Consider the following 24,324-nt stretch of genomic DNA (forward strand, 5'->3'; position numbering starts at 1 on the left):
GATTCCCTTCCCCATGATATATGTTCTTGCCTAAGAACACACTAGGTAATCGGACTGCATCATTTAGAAGAATTTGCAAGCGGCTGATGCATTTTTGGCTGGCCTCAATGTAAAGCGAGTTACAGTAGTCGAGCCGTGAAAGAAGAATGGCTCGACTAATTGAGGTACAATGTGCTTCTGAAATAAAGGTTTTCATGTTTCTAAAAAGTTTTAGGTAGTAGTTACAATGTTTTACTAGATAACCAGTCTGTGTTTCAGTGCTGAGGGAGAAGTTGGAAAACACACCCACATTCTTCAATGTTTCTGCTACAGCTATGGGACCATCTTTGATGAGAAATTGTTGATATTCCTTCCCTAGCTTTGCTCTTGCCCCAGGGCTACCAAACAGTAATAGTTCAGTTTTTGCTCCATTGAGGCAGAGCCAGTTTTCATTCATCCATTGCTCTATCACCCCATAGATTGAAGTCAATTCCTAGTGTCAGTGTTGTGATCCCGGCTAATTTCTAGGATCAGCTGGGTTTCGTCTGCATAGTTGGAAAATGGGGCACCATGTGATTCCAGCAGGCTACAGAGAGGTCTAATATATAGGTTAAAAGGCGTTGGAGAGAGACATGCTTCCCATGGAACTTCCCAAAGGATGTGATCCGAACAAGATGAAGCTCCTTCCCAACAGACAGATGATTGTCTCCCAGATAAAAAGGATTGAATATAATTTATGGCCTGTGGAGCACAATTCCCTGTGCTAGCTAGTGTGTCAGCCAGACAATCGTAATCCAGCAGTTCAAAAGCTGCAGACAAATCGAGAAGGATCAAAGGCCCATTTTTTCCTTGGTCTGTCAGCTCTAACATGTTGGTTTGCAGATCCAGGAGAGCAGTCTCTGTGCTGTGATCCGATCTGAACCCTGATTGCTTGCTATCAAATATAAATGCTGACTCTAGGTTGGTTTGAAGCTGTTTTGTAGTCATCCTGTCTTTCAACAAAAAATTTGAATTTGTGATGGGCCTTCGATATTTTGAAGAGGGTGACTGTGACCATCTTAACTGAGATGTGATCGAAGGTTGAGTTTACCAGCCTGCAGAAGAAAGGGGCACATTCTTTACCATTATCTAGGATGAGTTTCACTGGAATTATATGTTCCCTACAAGAGGTAGGGTGCATTGATGCCAGGATGGATTCTGTCTCGGGACTAGTTAAATGCTTGAAGGCAAAGTCTGGTTGTCCCGTTAGCTGTTTATGGACATCAACCTGCTAGACCTGAACTGTTGCTTAACTCACTTTTGATTTTATCCCGTGGGATTTTGAGTTTGTTTGCAAATGTCTGTTGGACGTTATTACAATCTTCCTCGTAGGATTAAAGGAGTGAATCAATGCCTTGGGTTTATCTAGGGATTTCAAAAAGCGTCTTAGTATTGTTCTCAGCTCCTGTAATCTCTTTGTTAAAGAATTCCCTTTTCGCTGTCACAATTTGGGCTTTATACTCTACTTCCAAAGCCTGCCATGCATCTCTATTTGGGGCTGATGGTAGTTTTAACCAAGCACGTTCTGCGCTTCTTTTCAGTTTTTCAGGTTTGATAGGTCTTTTGAAAACCATTTGTTCTGATTCTTGTTTTTCCTCACTACTTTCCTTACTACAGGGGCAACTTTGTCCAGTGTCTTGGTCAAGATATTGTTGTAGGTTTCGATCAGTGTCTCTGGACTGTCTAGGCTGTTAGTAGATGACACGATTTCCTGCAAACAGCTCTTGAGGTGTAGGGGTGTCGCCTTCTTAAAGTTGCAATTGTACACGGTCAAAGTCGGGTTCACAGAAGATTTTAGCATTTTTTTAGGTGGCTGGAAAACTCCACAATGCACTGGACAGACCATATGCACGGAGTGGTGCTTTTCATGGTTAAGTCAAGATTCCTAGAGATCACCCAGACAAGAATGTTTCCGGAGTTGGCAGTGGGTTCGTTATTTTCCACTTGACATCCCAGGTCCAGGAGTGCTTCTTCTAATGAGCAGGCTTCTTTATGTCTTGGATTATGGAGCCATTGATTCAGGTCCTTCACTACTAACGTAGAACAGTTTGGGCCATTAATAGATTATATAATTTGTAGTAGGGCATTATTAAAATTGGTCATGGCTTGCAGGGGTTGGTATACTAGAATCAGATTGATACCACTGCATGGGCAAGGGGTGATTTTTAAATGTAAAACCTTGCAGTTTTTGCAGGTACTCATGCTGTCAAAGAACTGAAAGGATTTTTTTGCAATCAGAGCCACCACTCCTCCCTATCGCATGGGTCGTTTTTTTTTAAATGATATAATATCCTTCTGGAACTGCCAGATCGATGGTTGGACCACTTGCATCAGTTAACCAAGTTTAGGTTTAGGTCTGACAAAGAATGCCAAGATCGTGGGAGAGCAGGAGATCATGGGCCTCATTACAACTGTGCCGGTCTGGAAACAACGCTGCTGGTGAGCTTACTGGCACTGTTGTTTTTCCGGACCGGCACAGTACAAGTCTGCCTGCCGGAGCTGCAGTGCCAGACAGGTCTGACCCTGCCAGACACAGCAGTCACGGAAGCACCGGGAACCATCATTAACGGTGCCAGTGCTTCTGTGGTCTCCACTCCAATAGAGCCCTATAGGACTCTATGGGAATGGGCAACAACATTTTACTGGTGCCTGACTTCCCAGACCGGCGGGGTTGGAATCCCCTGCTGTTACCGGCAAGCCAGGTGCTGGTAAAATTTGCAAGTCCGGCGGCAACCTGCCGGGTTTACCGGCATCGTTACTGCCGGACTTGTAATGAGGCTCCATGTATATCTAATGCACATTTATTTAAGGATCTCGTATTCAACAGAGCCATTTTTATCTCCCGGCCATCAATCAGGCTCTGGCGACAGCCCGATATGTGAGATTTTCCCTGCACACTTTGTGGCCTACACATTTCATAAGAGCTAGCAGTGCCTATTGCTACATGAGAGGGGGGGGGTCCAATCTCATGCCCATAGGTGATGTACAGACCTCCGTATCGGGTATGTGTGAATCAGTTGAACTTGTGTAGTGGGAGATATGACTAGAGGGTCGGAGTCCTTCCCTACCTCCGCCCGGGTGTTGGTAATATCGGGGGAGGCAGAGTCTAATTTCAATGCTAGATATTCATCAACAATGGTGAGTCTCGCTGCTTTTTGAACTGCTGGAAAAAGTACAAGGTTCGGATCAAAGCCCATACTTGATTGCTGTACCTGGAGCACTAACTGCGTCGGTTTCCAAAGAAAATAAGAAGTATTTTACTGTCACTGACGACTCCAGTCTATTCCCACTTGGGAAGAGCATTTGATTCACTTGGATAGGGTGTTGCAGGACATGCAAAGGGCCCACCTCACTATCAAGGCCACGAAGTGCCAGATAGACCTGGAGAAGGTCACTTAACTTGCTCATGAATTAGGAAGGGGTAATATCCAACCTCTCCCCCAAAAAGGTACAAGATGTACAGGACTCAGAGACGCACACTTCTCAAACCAAGGTGAGAGCTTTTTTTGAGTCACGCTGGGTAATACAGAACCTTCATGGCAGACTATGGCACCTGTCAGAGGGCCTTTGTCAGCTTGAAGGAATGTCTGTGCAGGGAAGCTGTGTTGTGTGCTCCTGACTACAGAAAACCTTTTATTGAACAAACTGATGCCAGTGACAAAGGAATTAATTGGAGCTGTCTTGTCCTAGTTGGACGACAAAGGGAGAAAGCAACCCATCATCTTCATCAGTAGGCAACTGAAAGGTAGATAACCTAGGCCGACAACTGTTGAAAGGTATGATTTAGTATAGTTCAGAGCATTTTAAACCTTACCTTACTAGGTTTACCTTCAAGGTCTAAACTGATCATAAGCACTTAAAGTGGCTTATGCAGATGAAGGGTGAAAACCCCAAACTGCTCAGGTGGTCCATTAACCAGCAAAAGCTAGACTTCACTATTGAGAGCATAGACTAGAGAAGAGTCATGACAATGCAGATGGCCTTTCCAGAAGGTATGTTGACCGTCTGGGAGAGGATGACAATCACGTGGTAAATCAGTCCACGCTATCCTCATTCTGGAAGGAGGAAGGGTGACTGTGCTGCTGAACATGCTTTTGGGGGGACAGGGCCTCCTCATCCTTGTTCTACTACTTCTCTGGATGTGTTTTTGTGTGTTTTCTACACCCCTGGCAGTGCAGCTCTTCATCTTTACCTTTTGGTGAACAGTATGGGCTGGTGGCAGCTACATGCTGACTTGACAGTGTTTCTGGGTATCTTCCATTCTTGGGATACCTAGGCCCAGCCATCGGAATCAATGGATTCCTAAACAAGGCAAAATGGCCACTGGTGGCCTCCTGGTTTCCTTTGACTTTCCCCCCTTGTTTCTCAAAATCCTGAGAAGCCCTGGCTCTGGTCCCTTCCCCTGAATGGCTGTTGGGTGGCAGGACCATATATGGCTCTGGGGCTGCCTCCTACCAGACAGTTGTGAGCCTTCCCAGGGACTGCTTTTTGTGGGTACACCCTTGGGGTTGAGCATGAATGAATGGATTGAGCAGTCAATATGCATTCTGTGCTGTGGGTGTCTGGTTTTGGTTGCGTGACATAATGCAGGAGTCCACCCTGACTGAAACTGGAATGAATGCAATGTAGTGCTCTCAAAGGCTGGAGAGTTCCCTCCAATCCACATTCTATGTTATGGGTGTCTGGTTTTGGGTGAATGGCCTGAATGACCGTGACCCTGATTGGGTGCTACCTGCATGAATGCACTTGTGTGTGATTGGCTGGCTCGTTCTGGCTCTGCATGAGTGAATGGGGACTGTTTTGTATAACAGGAGATCTCACACTCACGTCCTTGTCAGAAGCTGAAACAAGAAACCTGAAATAAGAAGGTGAAGTCATTGTAAGCTTGTATCCTGGCTCTAGCTGGAGAAAGAAGGCTGTGGCTGCAATCCTTCAATGAAATCCAAAAGGATGCTTTTCTGACTTAAGGACTGAACCAGGAAGGACCTGGATAGACGACTTCTACCCATAGCTACGAGGGAACATTGTGCAACTGCTGCTCTTCACTCAAAGTGTCCTGGCAGATGGTCCTGTGTGCCTGCCGTCCAGAGAAGGGTTCTTTGTGGGTCTATAAAAAGAATGCCTGCCAGAATTTGGTGGATTACAACCAGATTTAAATATAACAGTGGTACGACATTGAACCCTATATATTAAGTCAAATTGACTGTTTAGATTTATAGTACAAAGTGGGTCTAAAGTATATGTGTATATCTATCTGACTTGTATCCTTTAATGAAAGGACTGTGCCATACCCTAACATTGTGAGTAGACATTCAGTTGTGGGAAGCTTGAGGACTCACTGTACCTAGGAACCAGCCTGCATAACCTCCTGTAGGTATCAGCCTTGGTTGCACATCCATTCTACCAATTGAGAGCCATGGCCAGTGTGCTCTGTGCTTCTACCCCAACTATATAGTGGGTAGAAGTACAGATACCCCCTCCAGTCTTTACATTTGAGGTCCCAAATTTTCGGAAGTACTACAAAGCAGCCCAAATCCGAGTAATTAGTGAATTGTTAGGGAATGGGGGCAACCAACTTCACTTAGCTACTCTCAATGCTCGTTCTGCCTTTAAACACTCATCCGACATCTGTCTCCTTCTTGAAAAGTTTGACCTCGACGTTCTCGCCCTCACTGAGACGTGGCTCAATGCTGTCTCTATCACTGCTCTGGCACTCTTCTTCCCGAGGGCTAAAAGAGCCTCTCCAATCGCAAGTCTAAGCGGTCTGGAGGCAGAGTGGCACTGATCTTCCCTGAATGGGTCCTTGTTACCATAATACCCCCTCAATCCTATTCTTTATTTGAATGCCTGGTCTTCAGGCATTGTGCTTCTGACACCCTCTTGCTTACTCTCGCCACCACCTAGCGGGCCCCTGGAATGGTCTCATTCTTCCTTTCTGAATGAGCCTGACCTTACCTTTTATCTCCCAACCTCTACCTCCAATCTTCTCCTCCTCTGAGACTTCCACATTCATCTTGACTCAACTGATGTGGCCACTGTGTAGAGGAGCAGGTGGACATGTAATCTCTATCTCCCGCCCCCTCACCTCTGTCATACTGGAACAGTCGGAGAAGAGCTGTATGTGGGATACCAGGTAACACCCCAAAACTGCATTGAGTGTATGAGAGGTGATATACATTCAGACATACACATCGAATGTACCTTTGCAGTGAGAGGGTGGTAGGATGTCTGTACAAATCATTCAACATCATAGAGCTATAAGTGAAATCTGACAAGAGCAGAGTGGCCTCATAGAGGAAAGATACTGAGACTCACTGAAACGATGTGCAAATACCCAAAGAATAAAGATTTAACAGAAAAACAAGAGAAACATGTGATCAAACATGAACAAATTGCGTATGCAAAGACGATAACGTAACCTACTGATTAATAAATGTATATATGCAGAAACGCAAGGTAGATGAGACACATAGAAGCTTGCTGCAGAGGAAAACATAACATGTCTAGAGTGGCCATGATAAAGAGATGGAGGGCAGACTCGTATTCCTCGAAAGACAGACCTGGACTGCAGAGTCAGGAGATGTGGAAAAACAGCTTCATGTGAGGAATAAATAGGAGTCTATTGGCCTGAGATCAAGGATGCTACTTCAAGGAATAATTGCAAGGCACAAGGGGAGGCAAAAGGATAAGCCATGTACGTAACACATATTTCGTTTAGATGAAGCGAAGGAGAACATCTGCAAGAGCCAAGTATTAGACAATTGAAGATGTGGAAAACTCACGTAAGATGGAGTGAGCAAGTCTCTAGAGATCAAGAAGGGTAATGACACCCAATTCAATTGAATCAAATAACATTAAATAGAAGGTTGAGAAGGACACATTTGTGGTCTCTTGACACGTGATTCAGAAATTGAAAACAAGGTCTATTCATTAGGCCCAAACGAAGATAATAGTGTGCTTGCACTTCCTTGAATGTCCCAGAACAGAGAGCAGGCTTTGAGGTCAACTACAAAGGAGAAGCCTTGGCTTGGGGCCTAACTGATGAGAGACGATGGACTAATTGGGAAAGTAGGGAATAGTCTGATGTTGCTTGCGGAACCTGAGTTTTGTTTTGCTTAGGTGCTGCTAACAAGCCGAAAGTCCAAGGTTGGGAAAGCATGCCAACCAATCAGAGGGTCTATGTAGCAACATGCTATAAAATGTTGCAAAGACCAACCCGCTGCCATTTCTCCACTATAATCAGTATTATACATAATAGGAGGTGGTTTAAGGCATGCCTACCAAATAAGGGGCAGCCAATGAAGTTAGTAACACTTATATATACTATAGGTACATATGTTCCCTTAACCGATCCCTCAATTCAATAAGTTTTAGTTTGCCACATATGATGACGTCATAGATGATGCACATCGAGATATAAAACCTTGTTATGCTCACATGTTAACAGTGGACCTCTCATTCAATACTGGATGGCACGAAAAATGGTTCCAAAATATATTGGAGCCTATCCGATTAGTGAAATAATTAGATAATATCTTTTACTCAAATTCAATGGTACACAGGTTCTTGAGATTGAAGGTGCAAATCTGGGTATACCACAGTCTCAGAGACTGTGCAGACTGTGTGGTGAGATTGAAATTGAATCAGCTGAACATAGTTTGTGTCAATGTAAGAGCCTAAATGTGATTAGGATGAAATACAAGCATTTCACAACAAGATACACTGTGAAGATGTGACTCTGATGTGGAATCTATTGTTGGAGGGCAATCATGCAAATATTATCACATGATTACATTTTATCAATTTTGTATGGTTATTTTAAGAGACATATCCAAAGGGATTTTTTAATGGTACATGATAACGTGGAAAATATGGTTGTGTTATTAGATGTTTTTATGTATTTATTGTCAATTTGTATGTGTAGTATATTAAAAGTCATCTTTTAGCTATATATATATATTATAAATAAATAAACAAATGAATAATGACTTTTGGGTGTGAGTGTGTGAATAACTACCTAATATTCATCAGATGGCCCTACTTTATTTTGATGCTGATAATGAAGTAGTACTTTTCCATATTCTTAGAGTCTGTGTGATTGTTAGGGTCCAGGATCATTACTGGCCCTCTAACACATGAGACAATTACAGGTGCTAGAGCACAACTGTACTCTTCCGTGACCTCTGTGAGACTCTTTCCCTCACCATTCTTCCCTCTAATCCGTCCCGCTCAGCCAGACACACCTTAGATGCGCTCATCTCAGCCGACATCCCTATCTCTAACCCTCTCACTACACCTCTCTCCTAGTCTGACCTTGCTCTCCTCACCTCGAGTTCTTGGGCTCCCTGACTAAGCCTCTGCCAGCTCTGCCAGTCTCTTTCTCTGTCATTCGACTGATGAAGCAAATGTCAGTCGCTGCTTTTGCTGCCACTTTCATCCCCCCTTCGAACACTGCCATTGACTCTCCCACTGACACAACCTTCACTAACCTTCAACTCTCCATCTCCAACACCCTTGATACACTTGCCCCTGTCACAAGGATCTGTATGAAGCCTCCTTACAAGCGCAACAGCTGGTATGATTCTGATCTAGCCTCTCTGAAAAGCAAGTGCAGAGAAGAGGCAGGCTTCAAACACACCCACTGACAAATTAGCCAGTTACCACTCCAAAGGCAATACCATCTCTCCATCCGTTCAAAAAAGAGGGCCTATATGCAAGCTTGATCTCTGGGTCCACCAACAATATGCCTGAACTGTTCAAAATCTGTAAGGAACCAGGCCCTCTGTACTGCACTGGCCTCCCATTTCACTCTCCTCTACCTGCTCTCAGGCCACTCTTGGCACCCTCTCTTCCTCCCCCATACTGTCCTCCTTCTCATCCATAGAACAGGATGAGGTCTCTAAGCCTGAAAGGCTCCTGCAAACAGGTGTTCCCTTGCTCCTCCAGAACTATCAAGGACAACATTTCCTCTCTCACTCATGCCTTGGCTGACTTCTGAAACCATCCCTTTGTCACTGGCTCCTTCCGACTAGCCCGCAAGCACTCCGTTGTGCACCTTCTCCTAAAAAGCTGTCTGCCCCTCCTCCTGCCCAGCTAATTACCACCCTATCTCCACTACCCCCTTCCTAGGCAAATTCTTGGAGAAGTTGGTCATCTCACAACTGACCCACCACACTGAATCTGATGGCTCCATGACCACGTGTCTGGCTTCAGAGCATCCAGAGGAATGGAAACTGCTCTACTGAACACCTGTGAAGTCCTGCTCTCAGGCCTTGACTCCAACTCTCCTTCTGTTCTCATCCTCCTTGGTTTGTCCTCTTCCTTCGACACAGTCAATCATGCCACCATCATAAAGCGGCACATGATACCGCTGGTATCATGGACCTGGCACTGGATTGGTTGACCTCCTTCCTATCTAATTAACCTTCCCAGGTGCAACTGGGCCCTTTCCTCTCCTCCATATCATTGTCTAACAGCAGTGTTCCTTGGGGCTCTATCCAATCACAGTAGATCTTCAACATCTCCCTTGCCCCTCTGGCCCAATTGATTTCCTCCTTCTCTCCTCATTTCCAGTGTTATGCTGATGACACACAGTTCTCCTTCAAGCTTCCTTCCACTACCTCCTCTCCTTCCTCTCTCCTTCCTGACTGTCTGACTGCCATTCAGGCATGGTGCACGGCTAATGATCTCTGTCTTAATGCCATTAAGACCACGATCCTTCTCATTGGAACCCCTGCTCCCTGCTTCCCTCCCACTCTCCTGCCACTCACACTGTGTCCCCGCCCTCACCATCTTGTAAGGCTAAAAACGATTGTTTCATCTTCGACTCCTCCCTCTCCTTCTCTCCTCACATCATGGACCTTCCCAAGAAGGCCCACTTTTATCTTCACCTCCTCAGAGGCATGCTCCCCTTTCTTAGCTTCCCACAGAAACTCAATGTCTCCAGAGTTCTGGTTCTCTCTAGCCTGGACTACTACAACAGCCTCTTCCTCAATCTGCCTTGTTGCTCCCTTTGCTCCCTTGAACTAATCCAGAATAGGACTGCAAGACTTATCCTTGGCCTCAATCCCAGGGACTGCATCACTCCAGTCCTTAAACCTCTCCATTGGCTGCCGGTTGTTGCAAGGAGCAAATGCAAGACTCTCTGCATCATCCACAAAGTGTTCTGGGTCCTGGGACCCCGCTACATCCAACTCTCTCTCCCTAAATACCTCCCTGCTAGAACCCTTCAGATCAGACGATTTTCCAAGCGGAGAGTGGGGGGTAGATCTCTCTCTTCAGCAGGTGCCTCCCTCTGGAATGGCCTCCCTGCCCCTCTCAGACTTGAACCAGACCTCCTTAAGTTCTGGAAGCTTCTCAAGACGCTGCTCTTCTCTACCTCCTTCTCTCTGGCCCTCCCTGGCTAATGCCCCCACATGCCGCTTTGACTGGCGGCCTGGTCTCTTATGAGTCCTGCAGAGCACCTGGTCCTCCCTGACCACTCTATATCAGCACATCCCCAAACTAGCACTGTCCTTCTGGGCCCCTTCCCTGACTAGCTGGGTGGGTTGGGCATCCCTCCTGTCTGGTCCACCCCCCGTCCCAGCACTTAGACGGTAGTCCGCCCGCAGCATCCCCTGAAACTTGAACCCGCTGGGTTCCCCCCAGCACTTACCTAGCCCATGGGCCCTTTCTTCCTTCATCCCCTCCCCCCTGCATTTTATGCCCCTCCCATGTCACTTACCTCCCACTGCCCCTCTCCACCATCCCCCCACCCCCTGGCACGTCTTGTTACTGCACTTGCACGATCCAAATGTCACAATGACTAATAGGACCGTTATCATTGCAAAGAAGCTGAGTGTGTGCTCTGGATCAGAACCACATTGTAATACATAATTTTCCATTATTGAGATCAGGGCCAAATATCTGTGCATAACAACCCCTGTAGCAGGGTGTCTGGAAGGACCCATCTTGGAGTTAACCAATGTTGTGCCTTTTATTCCTTTTTCTAAATCTCATTTTGACCACTGAATGGTATATTCTCCCGATGTATCTATAGATGCACTCTATATGGGACGGTTATTATGAAGAATTCCCTTATTTGGGGAACTTTGAATTTTGGCAGTTTCAAGCTAGTGCTGTGAAATGTTTATCGCTGGTTGAGTCGCTGAGGTTTATCTTCTGCTGGTTCGGATGAAGGGATCAGTTTGAAATAATATCAACTGGATAATACAGTAGACCCTGTTTGGGGAGCTCTGTGTTGTTACAGAAACTTCCGGGCATGGATGGAAGCAGGTAGACACTACAGAGGTACGGAGGTTATTTGTATGTGCGTGGAACCAGAGAGTAGTACAATAAGTAGTAGTCAATCAGATTAGGCTGATGCATTTCTCAGACTCTGGGATATGGTGTTGCTAGTGTTCTCATTTATTTGTGTTTGTGATCTGCATGGTTAACGGTCAACAACCTTTTTTGTCCTCATGTCAGTAAATGAAATTCTGGGATCATTGTTTCCAGGAAGCATATCAATGTCAGTAGAGATAATGGAAGTTTTGCAGGTTCAAGCAGGGTTTCTTCAGGTGTAAACTTTAGGAAAACCTTTTCATCCGTGTATACAGACTGTTTCCCCAATTCTTCCGGTTCCTGGAGGAGACCATATACATTTTGCGGGAATTGGATCTCAGAGAGGAAAAACCACAAAGTAAGGCCTTCATTCATTCACACATTGTTGTGACCAGCCTATGAGTGGAGCTTGATGATCACATTCTAAAATTGGTGTATTTTTTCAGAGGAACAAATACAATTTATTTATATGAAGGTGTGAATACAGCCACCATTGAATTCCACATATTAGTGCGCCCATAATCCAGCTACGTGCAAAGGCAAACAAAGTAAATTATATAGCTGGATATTGCAGTACTTATGGAATTCACATATGAGAGCATCCTTAAATCGGCTTAGTCAGTACACCAGATATCAGGGACACAGTAAACCAGGAATCATGGCACAGTCATTAAATAAGTGAGGGAAACAATACTGTGAAACCACATCAGGTTGATAGCGTAAGACCTTTGGAGTAACATTGTCTGCATACCAACAATTTGAAAACACTTTGTGGTAAGTATTTTCCTCATTCTGCCAATTGGAAAAGCTGGTTCTATGTGTTCTTTTAACATACGCAATTTGCAACAAAGAACATCTGGGTAATTAACTGTTAATTTCCACATTTTGGAAAGCACGATGTCAGGTTGTGCTCTGGTAATAGCCCTATCATTCTGCTAGAGGTTTCTCCTCCACCTTACCTCCAAACCCATCGTTCAGGGGTACAGTAATGCAGTGGTAATGGAGTGGTACCACTGCATTACCACCGTGTTTGTGGCACACCCCAAAATCGTAATTAAGCCTGTTATCACCTCAATGGGAATGTGTATAGGCGCATTATAAATACGCCATGAATAAGTATCAGGTGATGCCATAGTGTTGTAGAAGAATTGCTCGAAATCCTAGTGCTTAAAGTTTGTAGGTATGCATATTGATACGTCAGTGCTGATCGGAATTAAGGGCTTAATGAATTGCTTTCTTTGCATGTTGTTGTCCTACCTGGTAGCTTGCATTTTCTTCCCTTGAACAGTTAGCAATGTTTCGTGTGCAGTCTGTCGATCATCAGCGCTGGCATCAAAAGTTGAATTGAAGTAAAATTGACCTTGTTAAAGAAAGACAAAGAAATTGATAGAATATTATGCTGTTTTGTTCAAATGATATTCAATGTACGAGAAATAGTGTGATGGGTGGTAAAAGTCAAATAACTGAGGGTGCCAGGCATGTGTCACTTCATTGTAGGAATGTTTAAAGCTATCTTCATGAATTTGACAAGATTGTCCATTTGCTTTCAGGAAACGATCCAATACACGTTTTGGAATGGTGTGTTGCTTTTTCCTTTGCTATCCTTATTTTCGCTTCTTGAAGTCCAGATCATAATTACTCTAGTTGTCTCGGCTACAGTTGAAGGTACATTTCAAACTTTTTTTTAAAAAAAACCAACAACTGTAAGTCGACTTTGCTGGTGAGGAACTGACCAAATGGTACTACTCCAGAGATCAATATATGAGCCTCTGCTAGATTAATGTCATGCTATATCACAAGAATGTTCATTGTTACCATTGGAAAACATAACGTCTTATATACCACGGGAGGAGACACTTTGCAGAATAATGAAATGGCCAACGTTAGCCTCGTTCCATAAGTAGGCTAAGGCCTCCTCAGTGAGGTGAATCTGAGCCTCTCTAAGGCACAGTGAGCAAGGGCTTCTAATCTGGTTGAGGTTGTAGAACCTCCTGAGTGGAACCAATTCCAAAAGAACAGGTTAGTTGAAAAATGTTCGTTCTCAGTAGAGGGGCACTCATACTCGTTTTAATTTTGTAAAAATTGGGGTTTCACCATAAGCCACTGTGGGTACTCCAAACGGGGAGCCCTTGCTTACTATGTCTTAGAGAGGCTCAGCTTCACTTCACTGAGGCCCAACAAGGCATAAACGTGGGTCTGGGTTTCCTGATTCTACTCTTGTTAAGAGCAGGATTCTCTAGCATGTCGGTGGTGGACTGCCCTTGTAGGTGGGACTAGACTGATATTCAAGTAGATATTATTCCTATGTGAAGAGTCAGTGAGATGAAACATGGTTTGACACCACAATGGGTGACAGAGATTCTATAGAACATGCTATTTAAACCATGTGCATTCTAAATAGACAGGTACCCACACTTTTACTAATTTTGTATGTCAAACGTACGTGTGTTTTCTAAGTGTCAGTTTATCGTGATAGTGTGAGTGAATGGATGTTTGTTGGGTGCTGCTTCCTTTAAACTGTACTTGAATATCACTGATGCCTGATATCTGTGAATGAAGAATCTCGAACTAAAGCTGGGATATGATCTTCAATATTCCAGCTTCCTGACGCATCCCCGCAGCCTGCAATGCATCCTTTTATGTTATACCCAACTGGTGACACTGTAAAAACACCCATCTGGAGGCAAAGAGGGGTGTAGGCATTTCAGCACCTTTGCTCACAACCCTCGAGAGATAATATCCTTACCAGAGCCTCTTCCTGTGTTTGAGGTTAAGCACACTGGCCCATGTTCTAAGGAAGAATACAGTTTGTCAAAGCCAACTTCCCCCTGTTGCACTACCGGGCAAGCTTCCGTTGATCATGGTGCCCAGAAGCATATTTGCACCAGTTAAGGGCCAGGAGTGGGTAAACCCTTCCAACTTTGCTATCAATGTTAAGAGGTGTGTCCTTCGGCTATTCATATAAAGCTCTGGTTGCTCATGGGCCTTGAATGTATCAATAGTGGCCATTTAAGATACTCAGACACCTTTATGTACTATGTTGTTTCCTATTCTTGAGTACAAAATCTTAGCATTCTACTCGAGCTATTGTCAGGGACGTCATTTCACCAAAATGACAGGGGTAGCGGAAGTGACATCACAGGAAGTAATGCCATTTGACCCCGCCCCAAATGACATCACACAACCTTTCACCACTTGACAAAACAGGAAGTGGCACTGCATATCAGTGTTCCTCATTACACTAAGAAAAATATGGTTACAATATAACTGCAATATCATATACATTTCATACACGACTGTATCACCATATGCAGCATTAATATCAGTGTGCGTAAACCCATATTACCAAATTAATTTGAATGTAAGCAGACCTGCAATACAACAACCTGGACTATTGTACATCACTCAGGCTAAACTGTAAACAGACGAGCATCTCAAAGAGGCCTAAACCCCAAAGCGCAGACATCCAATGCCTGCCAACAAACTGGAGGATGGGGCCAAGCCTCATTTGCATATGGTCTTTCCCCTTCTGTAATGGCTTGGCAGGCGAAGAACGATGGTCTGGAGGGCTGCCCTGAGCAATACCAGTGGTCAAGATTCATTCTAAACCTTCCAGCCATCACCTCTTTGTCTTTGCTTTGTCACCCCGAGTAGGACGGGTATGAGCACACGTGGGTCCCGTGCCTGCTGGACCTAGAGACCCAAGTTACTCCTCACTGATGCGGCCCAACAAGGCCAAAACATGTTTGGGGATGCTTGTGGTCTCGTGCAGAAGGGATGTGACCTAGCAGTTCGGGCTGGACTGCCCCTTTTGGGGTGGGGCCAAGCCTGATTTGCATATGGTCTTTCCCCTTCTGTAATGGCTTGGCAGGCAAAGAACGATGGTCTGGAGGGCTGCCCAGAGCAATACCAGTGGTCAAGATTCATTCTAAACCTTCCAGCCATCACCTCTTTGTTTTTGCTTTGCCAACAAACTGGAAACAGCAACTGACCAACACAAGTCCGCCCAGAAGACAGTCTGAGGCTGTACCACTTCATGCTTTTAAATGTGGACAATGCACACAGGGATTTTCGTGTCAATAGTGCACTTTGAACCATTGCACAGCAACCCACTCCCGCCAGTCACCCAGAGCCTGAATATCCCCCAACCATTTCCACCAAAGACACCCCACCATCCACTGTGAGTCGCTAATGGCCCTCCGCCAACAGCTTTAAATGTCTGGCACCCACTCCCGCCCTCCAATACCGTACACCTCCAATGCCTTGCTCCAACACCTTCATGTTTACAAACTGACACCCTCCAGTAACTTAAGTTTTCAGCATTCTCCAACACCATCAACATCAAGCAAACTAGCAACGTAAGTCTCCAGTACCCTCCTTCAAACATCATATATCTACATTCAATGCATTTCAACTCTCTTACAACACAATGGGCCTCATTACAAGTCCAGCGTTAACCGTGCCGGTGCTACTGGCGGGTTAACGACGGACTCGTAAATTTTACCAGCGCCTAACTTCCCGGTGCCACCGGGAGATTCCAAGTCCAGCGGCTCAGGTAGTCAGGGGCTGGTAAAATGTAGGTCCCCATTACCATAGAGTCCTATAGGACTAATGGTGCTGGTGCTTCACTGATCGGTCTGCCTACTGTGGCCACTACGCCCGGCAGGGTCAGACCTGTCGGGCACAGCGGCTCCGGCAGGCAGATTCACAGTTTGCCGGTCTGGAAACGTGGGTACTGGTGAGCTTACCAGCACCCTTGTTTCTGTTTCATAACAGGTGTTGCGCTTGGATGCAGGTTTCATGCAGATCCTCATGACAGGGGCAAGGGTGTCCAGGATGTTGGTGATAAAGAGGTGAAGATTAGCAAGGGCAGAGTCAGTGTGGGAATCCATGGCAGGAGTGGGAGGGGAATGAAAGTGGCGGCAAAAGCAGCAACTGACACTCACTTAATTGGTCGAATGACGGAGGAGACTGACAGTGCAGGCAGATGCTTGGACGGGGGACCTAGGAGATCCAGGTAAGAGGACAAGAAAGCATGGTCAGACCAGGAGAGGGGTATAGTGAGAGGGTTGGAGAAGGGGTTGCCTGCTGAGATGAGAGCATCCAATGTATGTCCAGCTGAGTTCTTGGGACCAGAGGGATGAATGGTGAGGGAAAGAAAGTCACAGAGGCTGCGGAAGAGACCAGTGGCTGAATCTGGAGAGTCAAGGGGAATATTGAAGTCTCTGAGGAGGAGAAGCTTGGAGGTGGAAGCAAGAAGAGGAGAGGTGAGGTCACTACATCCCTTGGGGCAGGTCAGGTGGTGAGGGTGGTGAGGAGCAGCAGTCGCCAAGGGCTGGCACACTCTACAGTGAGGGATCATGGCAAGAAGACTCTCTCTGCTGCGTTCCATGCAAGAATGCCTACTTTGTGACAGAGGCCCGGCAGCCTCCAGGAGTCAAAGGAGGCCGGGCCCTCTTGACAGCCCTCTGCTGACATAAGTCGATGATCTGTATACATTATCACTGACACAATGCCACTGCCACTGCCGCCCCACGGAAGCGTTTCATCTGAAGAAAAGAAGCTCCTTCAGAGGAAACATTATGCACGCTAAGTCGGGCGAGCTCAGCACATGGTTGCTTAGCACCATGAGGCCCGACCCGAGACACAGTGGCATGGCCACAGCTGCGACCCACATTCCCACCACCCGGGCATGGAGCCTGCATTTTTTTCAAATAGTTTCTTTCAACATTGAAAACAACAAACTACTTTTTTTAAACGCAGAGGTTGCAAAGGCCATTCCAGGAGTTGCAAGGGAGCAACTAGGGGTTGCTTTTGCAACCCCTACAGACCCCAAATGACGTCCATGGCCATTATGCTTCACAAAGGAAGCTCTAGAGCACTATGAGGCACCAAGGTGGGCATTATGATATGATATGATTATTTATAACGCACTTAATACCCAGAGGTTTGTAAGCTCGGACCCAGGGATCGAACCTGTGTTGCTCCGTGTCGTCTTGCTTTCAAGGCAGCACGTTGTCGCTGAGCTATCCTCCCGAGAGGGTGGAAGGAACTCTAAATGAACGGTTACATTGTGTCCTAATGTAGACTTAATGAAGTCCTTTGTAGGTGTCTGCACATACCAGGAGAACTAGACCTATGGCATTTCCAGGGGTAAACAGCCCATTGTAGGTGCATGTGAAATAAGATGGAAGCGAAAATACTACACTACACTAGTACTAGTACAATAGGTTACCCACAGCACTGTACATAGAGATATAATGAGACCCTTTCTCCAGTGCAGAGCATGGTGGTAGGGTCTGGTGGTGCATGTTACTTTGTTTAGACACCATCCTACAGCATGGAGGAACCTCATCAAGAAATGGTAAAAAGGGGAGCATGTTGATTTTTCTAAACAACATCCTCCGGTATACAGCATAGCAGGACCTCAGCGCGGGTTAGTAAAAAGGTGTGTGTGTGTACATTGTTCTAGACACCCTTCTTCAGCACACAGCATTGCGGAACCCCAGTTGTGCATTCATTTTTATAGACCCCACAGCACATAGAATGTCAGGATGCACAAACAAATCTCCCATACATCTATGAACCACTATTTCCACTAAGGAAGGGGCAAGTGGCCCCCACATTGTGCACGTTATCATAAGCCTCCCCAGGACATTCACCTCCCACCATGCCTCATTTAGCTTGTGTGAGGCCTAAGATGACCTTGTGTTTCTTACTCTCCTGTATCCCTATGGTCACCGGATGATTGATGTGGATATGGTCAATACTCATACCTCATCCTGTGGCCGAGATTGCCCAGTGTCCATTACCCAACTGGGACATGGTATGTCTTTTCTGCACTCCCACTGGATAGAATGCATGTCGTTCTAGCTTTAAATGGTGTAGGACTGCAGAGTGTGAAGGTTAATCCTTTCTTTTCTTTCTTCTTCCCTCCCTTGGTGTATGTGTTCCTGAGAAGGAAAGTATTGAATGATAGTGTGATAGTACAGAGAGATGTCATAAATGTAATGGGGTACATACTCTGTGTATGTCAGAGGTCTGTGGGTTCCATGAATGTGAGTGTAAGGGAGAGTGAATGAATGTGCGTTGGGTGCTGCATCCTCCATACTATCCTTCAAAACCAATGATATCTGTAACTGAAGAATCATCAAGTAAACATACAATCTGATTTTCAATATACCAGCTTCCTGATTTACCTGTACAGAATGCATCCTTTTTTTCATTAAACACAACAGAGTTGACGAGAGAAGGAGAGAGAGAGACAGACAGAGAGAGAGAGAGAAATATTAAAGGAGGGTGGCTGATAATTCCAGGTAGGTATTGAAACTAAATGATCACTTCAGTATGTTCCTCACTTAAGGTGGTTTTACTGGGGCATATTACTCTCCTATGGGAGAGCTGTTCCGGTCTCACTGCAACATGGCCACGCTGCTCGGGGCATTGCTCTGTTACTTTTTCAAATTAGGCAATAATGAGGACACCATTTCTCTTATGTTGCAGGGGTGTCTCGGGTCCCATCTTGCTTCTAAAATGGATAGACTTTTACCAACAGGATTTTGGTTACTTTTTAATGTGCCCAAAGACAAGCTAGTGGCAGTAGTTACATTTTTACCATTATTGCTATATCTTTAGTGTGCCCATTCGCATTTACCGCTTTTGGCTAAGAACAGTGGCTAGTGTCCTAAGATGGCTGTGCTAAGAGAAGAGATGTTGTGCTTGTTCTTTGGCCATTTTGTTCTTTGGCCTTCTTCCTGCCTTCTCAGGTCAGGAATTCCCTTTTGTGGTCATGCATTTGGCCTGGTAAGCTGCTGTTTTCATGGGCTCGTAAATGCCATGTGTGAATGGACCAGGAAGTGGATTGGGCACAACTGGTGCCAGTGAGTCTGGTGTGCATGCATGAGTCAGTCCCACAGTGGTAACTGATTGGACCACTGCTGGTGTGCATGAGTGGTGCAGATCCTTGCTATTTGAGGGCTGAGTTGGATCACTCACCTTGGGCTCGTAAATGCCATGTGTGAATGGACCAGGAAGTGTATTGGGACTGCCTGGTCCCAATCCACAACTGGTGCCATTGAGTCTGGTGTGCATGCATGAGTCAGTCCCACAGTGGTAACTGATTGGACCACTGCTGGTGTGCATGAGTGGTGCAGATCCTTGCTATTTGAGGGCTGAGTTGGATCACTCACCTAAATTTAGAATAAGAAGAGGAGTCCTACAGCCATTCCAGCAGATCAAAAGAGGATCCACGTGTCCTGTGTAGCTATCTCAGAAGAACCTTGCAGGTGCCACGACCCTTTGGACTGGTGGGACCAACTAGACTCAATGCCTTCTCAAGATTCTGCAGCCTGGAGCCTTCGGAAGTGACTCTGGACCAGCCAATGCCCGAAGCATTACTATTCTGCATTTTTTACTGGTACTTCAGTGGTCGCCAGCTAGCCACACAGGTCCCCTTTCCTGCATAGTTTCCACTTCCCAGCATCCAGGGATCCTGGTGCGGAGGGCTTCCTTTGTTCGTGACTGGAGAGACTCATGCTGTCACCCATGTGCAGTGACTGTCGCTGGAACCGCCCTTCCCCTGTCTGGAAGACTGTCCTGAAGAGTCCTGCATCAGTGCCTGCTACATTTCTTCACTGGAAAGTGTTGCACTCAGCCCCTGAAGCTCACTGGAATCATCCTTGCACTCGCAGCTCCTGGGCATTTTCTACTGGATCCAACGGCGGAAAAATATACCTTGAGTGACCCCATTCCACCTGCCACGTCCTTTGGGAAAATCTGAGTAAAGGCGGTGAGTAGTCGCAATACTTACTGCTGCCCCCATCTCCTCCATTCTAAAAATGTTGAAGAATTTTTAATAATTCCCTTCTCTCGCTTTTTAAACATTTATTTCAAAAGCTGCTCTAAAAGATAGACAAAGTATTTTACTTTGTGAACTCATTCTGAAGTCTTTTGGAACTCTTCTCACCACCACAAGAATTCTTCCTGCCTTTGTCCTCTCTCCTAAAGTAACTCTGTGAACTTGTTTGCACAAGGCCCCCTTCAACTTAGGGTTTGGACTTACCAAGTTAGGGTCTCTATTCTTGCGGACTGGGTTTATTGCTAAATGATTTACTTCCCTTTCAGGTGTGTCGGTGAATTGTATGCATTTCTATAACCAAAGAGTGAATGTATATATGTTTTATATTTCAATTGTTGTGTGATGCAATGACCTGCTTGAATCTTTTTCATAGTATTTCCTGGGCTTATAACTAAAAGAATATTTTCATACTTACCTGCCTATGTAGAATTATTGTGAATTTCACTGTGTGGTCTCATTGCGGACACCTGATCCCACTCACCTCTCCTGATACTTAGCCTTGATCACCCTCCATGCTTACATTGATTGGGTTTGGCTAAACTCCCAGAGTTCCCCTGTTCGCTATTACTAGGCTGGATTCCTGAAGTCTGTCCACCAGGCCAGAATTTAGAAATCCATCTTAACATGCTGTTGCTTCACATAATTTTTTTAAATGATTGCGTATATATGGCATACAGTAACTAAAGTTGATAGTGAATGTAGTTTCCACCACTGCTGCTATCCCAAACAAGAGCAGGCCTCCAAGGGACACGTGGTGAAAAGAAGCAGAGTTCAGCCCCAGAGTAACATTTGCCACACAGTGCTCACAAAGCCAAAAGGAGAAAGCTGAAAACTGTTGTTAGAGTAATAGGAGTAGTTGGGGATCTCCCCAGTACTCGCTGGGGCAAGATGCATTTCCCTTTGCTGTGAGGGTACTTCAGATTGTCTGTGTACTGATGGGCATGCTGGCATTGGTGGTGGGGCCGGAACACATATCACAAAGTCAGCGCGGAGAATGGGCATAAGAGAAACTGTGATAAGCCGCGGTGACAACTACATGGGGTGGGACCAGAGCTACCCAGACCAAGCGATGTGCAGTCAGATAATGGGTTTTCTGGCATTCAGTTCTTGACATGTCAGTGTGACTGGTATTCCTGGATGATTTCCAGGAACATGCACATGATTAACATTCTAGAGGTTTGGAGTAGGGCTGGTGAGGTACCTACATGAGAAGGACAGTGACGAACAGTAAATGTGCTGTCTGACTTCCAAATGTTTGGCAGAGTTTATTCTTAGCAATTGCATTACTTTGAATTAATGAAACAGATGTCATGTTATGTGGTCTTGTACCGCACACTGCTGCCACTTACGTGATCTCCTGGCACCCTGGCACCCTGGCTAAGGCGGCTTGTTAGTGGGAAAGAGAGGGAAAAGTGCAGAAGCTTTGATGTGCTGTTGGTAGCTTCAGTTTGGAAAAAATGGTCACTGTGTGCTGACTTGTGATATTTGGTGGTTGTTGTGATGTGCGACATGTGTTGACGTGTCTAGTAGGCGTGGGTGGCTTGTCTTCTTGTTTGATGTTGTGTGGTGTGAGTAGCTTGTTGCAGTTTGTGATGGCCTCATGTTTTGTTGCAGTAGAGGTATGTTTTATATAGTTTTCTGCTTAGAGTGAATAAGCAGAATATTTGGGAGTTGTTAGTGGGTTCGAGGACAGTTGTATCAGGTTATTCTAAGCTCAGTTGATTGGCAAGCCTCACGCTCATTCAAGTCCAAACCTTGGCTACCCTTAAGATAAACCTGAATTTGGTATATTGGAATTATACCCTGAATTACATGCGGACTCCCAACAATGGTTACCCTTGAATTATATCTAACTCTAACACATTGGTCATTGTCAAACATATCAAATTTCCACACATCCGACACCCTCTAACATCTGAATCCCATACACTAGCCACCCTCAAACACACCCAAGCTCATACATTGCCCACCCACAAAAATGTTTCCCGCGACAAGACACAACCCAATGACAGTTTCATTCTCATGGAGTTACAGCTGGGAGTAGGGAGAGAACACATGGAGTTAAGCTCAGGAAAATCTACACACATGGGAGAGATGATTAGAAGCCAATAATAGACTAATTCAAAACTGGCAAAAGCACAGGGGAGTGGACAGGGAACAATTAGGAATAATGAGTTTCCCCGAACAACAATATTAAAAACACTGGGGAAATGGAGGGGCCAAAGACTGCGCTACCAATCTGAGAGCTGAAGGAAAGACGTGTCAGCTGCGGTCTATCTCCCAGGCAGTGACATAACCCAACAGAAGAGAAGAACAAAGTCAATTCACAGCTGCTTCTGATGCACTAGTAGAGACCAGTGGTAAGAGAAAGTAAAGCCTGCTGGTGTGCTTACACAGTCACTGGTAGTGGCCATATAACATAAGGATCAGGCACTGATGCTGTTTGTTGGGGACTATCTTCCAGACCCAGGCAGAGATCTGCCTGATAACAAGATACCACATGCATGGGTGGTGGTTAAACCCCTGAAAGACATCAAGCCAAAGGGCAGTATGATTAATGGGAGAGGTGCAAAGAACTAAGGGACCACCAACACATAGGTCCTCATCACGAGTCGGGCGGTAGCCCTTAAATGCGGCAATTACTCTATTACCAGGCTTGCAACACTGTAAAATACGTCGAAAGGAGGACAACATCAATTGCACCCTGCACCTGAAAGCATTTGTATCTTCTTCATTAGAAAAATACTACTGAGATATTAAGATAAAATCAAAAGCTAACCAGCCTCACACTTTAATTCGACTAATCCACACTCTAGCTCGTCCATCTGTTACTCGTCCTTCTACCTTCCTTTCCCAGGACCTCTGAGAAAAATTGACCGACCTTAAATAGAACTTGGGGGTGATTGATGAGACCCAGTTCCAACTTGTTCTTCTTCTTTACATAAATAACCAAAAAGAGAGTAAAGTTCTGGCTATCATTGTTATATTACAATTTGCCAATTCAGAAGCAGATCCTATTTCTGATTAGTTTTGCGTTAGAGCGCTCGCTTTGATCATTGCTGATCTTTGCTGATACCCCCTCATCAATGTGCATTTTTCCACAGGCTTTGAACCCTTGGTGCGTACAGAGGACACTAAACCACAAGTTTTAAAGACACCCGATTTGGATCCTGTTATCCTGACCAATTACTGTCCTATTACCAATCTGTCCTCCATGTCCAATATTATGTAAATATGAATTATTCACCACCTGGAACCATGTCATGATTCCCATGTTTGCTTATCTCCATTTCAGCTTGGATTTTGGCCTCCTTCGTGTTCTAGAATGACATAATAACGTCCATAGACAGGAACAATGAGGTGCTGCAGGTAATGTTGGAATTGCGCCTCATTTGCCACAGTTATAATATGTCATTCTAAGTGGTATATTCGCTTCAGTAGTCCACGTGACCAGCAACACCCAAGGAGGATTGCAATCCTTTATGAAGGGTCACCACCACAAGGTCCAACTGGGCTCCTTTTCTCCATCCCAGCTCCTGTGACTTGTGCAGTGCCCCAGGGGCCATCCTTCTCTCCAGTGTACTTTTATATCTATGTGGCTCTGTTAGACCATTTACCTACTACTGGAAGGTCAATTATACAGAGATGACACACGTCTACATGGAACTCACAGGTGTAGATGGGGGTTTTATGACTTCCAATCCTGTCTCCTGGCTTCGAAAGGTTGGTTATCGATTCATCATTTCCAGCTGAATGGCCCAAAATCAGAAAGAGAAATGATCCAAAAACCAGAGGTGAATTTCTTTGACTCATAAAATAAAAAATCGATCGATGGTTTTAGATTAACGATAATCTCACTCTAACCCATCAAATTAATGCAGTCTTAAACAGCTGGCTTCTAAGGAAGATTGTTCCATTGCTTTCTGTAAGACACATACTGTTTGTGATAGGTGCTTGTGTAAACTCAAGGATGGACTATTGCACCGCCCTTTACGGAAGTGTTGTGTATTGAATTGTCGCTCAAGTAGAAAGGTACAGAATTAATCTGTTTACTTGGATTGATATGATCATATGTCTGCTGACAGTGTCTCCCTTCACTGGCTCAATGCTAAATTGAATTTAAAATG

The 24,324-nt window shown here is 45.2% G+C and overlaps 1 protein-coding gene across 6 annotated transcripts in view; it reads right to left on the reverse strand.

The window, feature by feature from the left end:
* Positions 1-24,324, reverse strand: part of LOC138566370 (inter-alpha-trypsin inhibitor heavy chain H4-like) — a 1,003,937-nt gene that overhangs the window by 80,005 nt on the left and 899,608 nt on the right. For all 6 annotated transcript variants that reach the window (XR_011301923.1, XM_069643539.1, XM_069643537.1 and 3 more), the window contains one exon: positions 12,598-12,700. Coding sequence is in view for 5 of the 6 variants with exons in the window: in XM_069643539.1 (XP_069499640.1) it covers positions 12,598-12,700 (103 nt within the window). In the remaining variant the exon portion in view is untranslated. The remainder of the gene's footprint in view (positions 1-12,597; positions 12,701-24,324) is intronic.

This window comes from Ambystoma mexicanum, chromosome 2p (genome assembly GCF_040938575.1).
Source record: "Ambystoma mexicanum isolate Mex_15411 chromosome 2p, UKY_AmexF1_1, whole genome shotgun sequence".
In the NCBI taxonomy this organism is placed as follows: Eukaryota; Metazoa; Chordata; class Amphibia; order Caudata; family Ambystomatidae; genus Ambystoma; species Ambystoma mexicanum.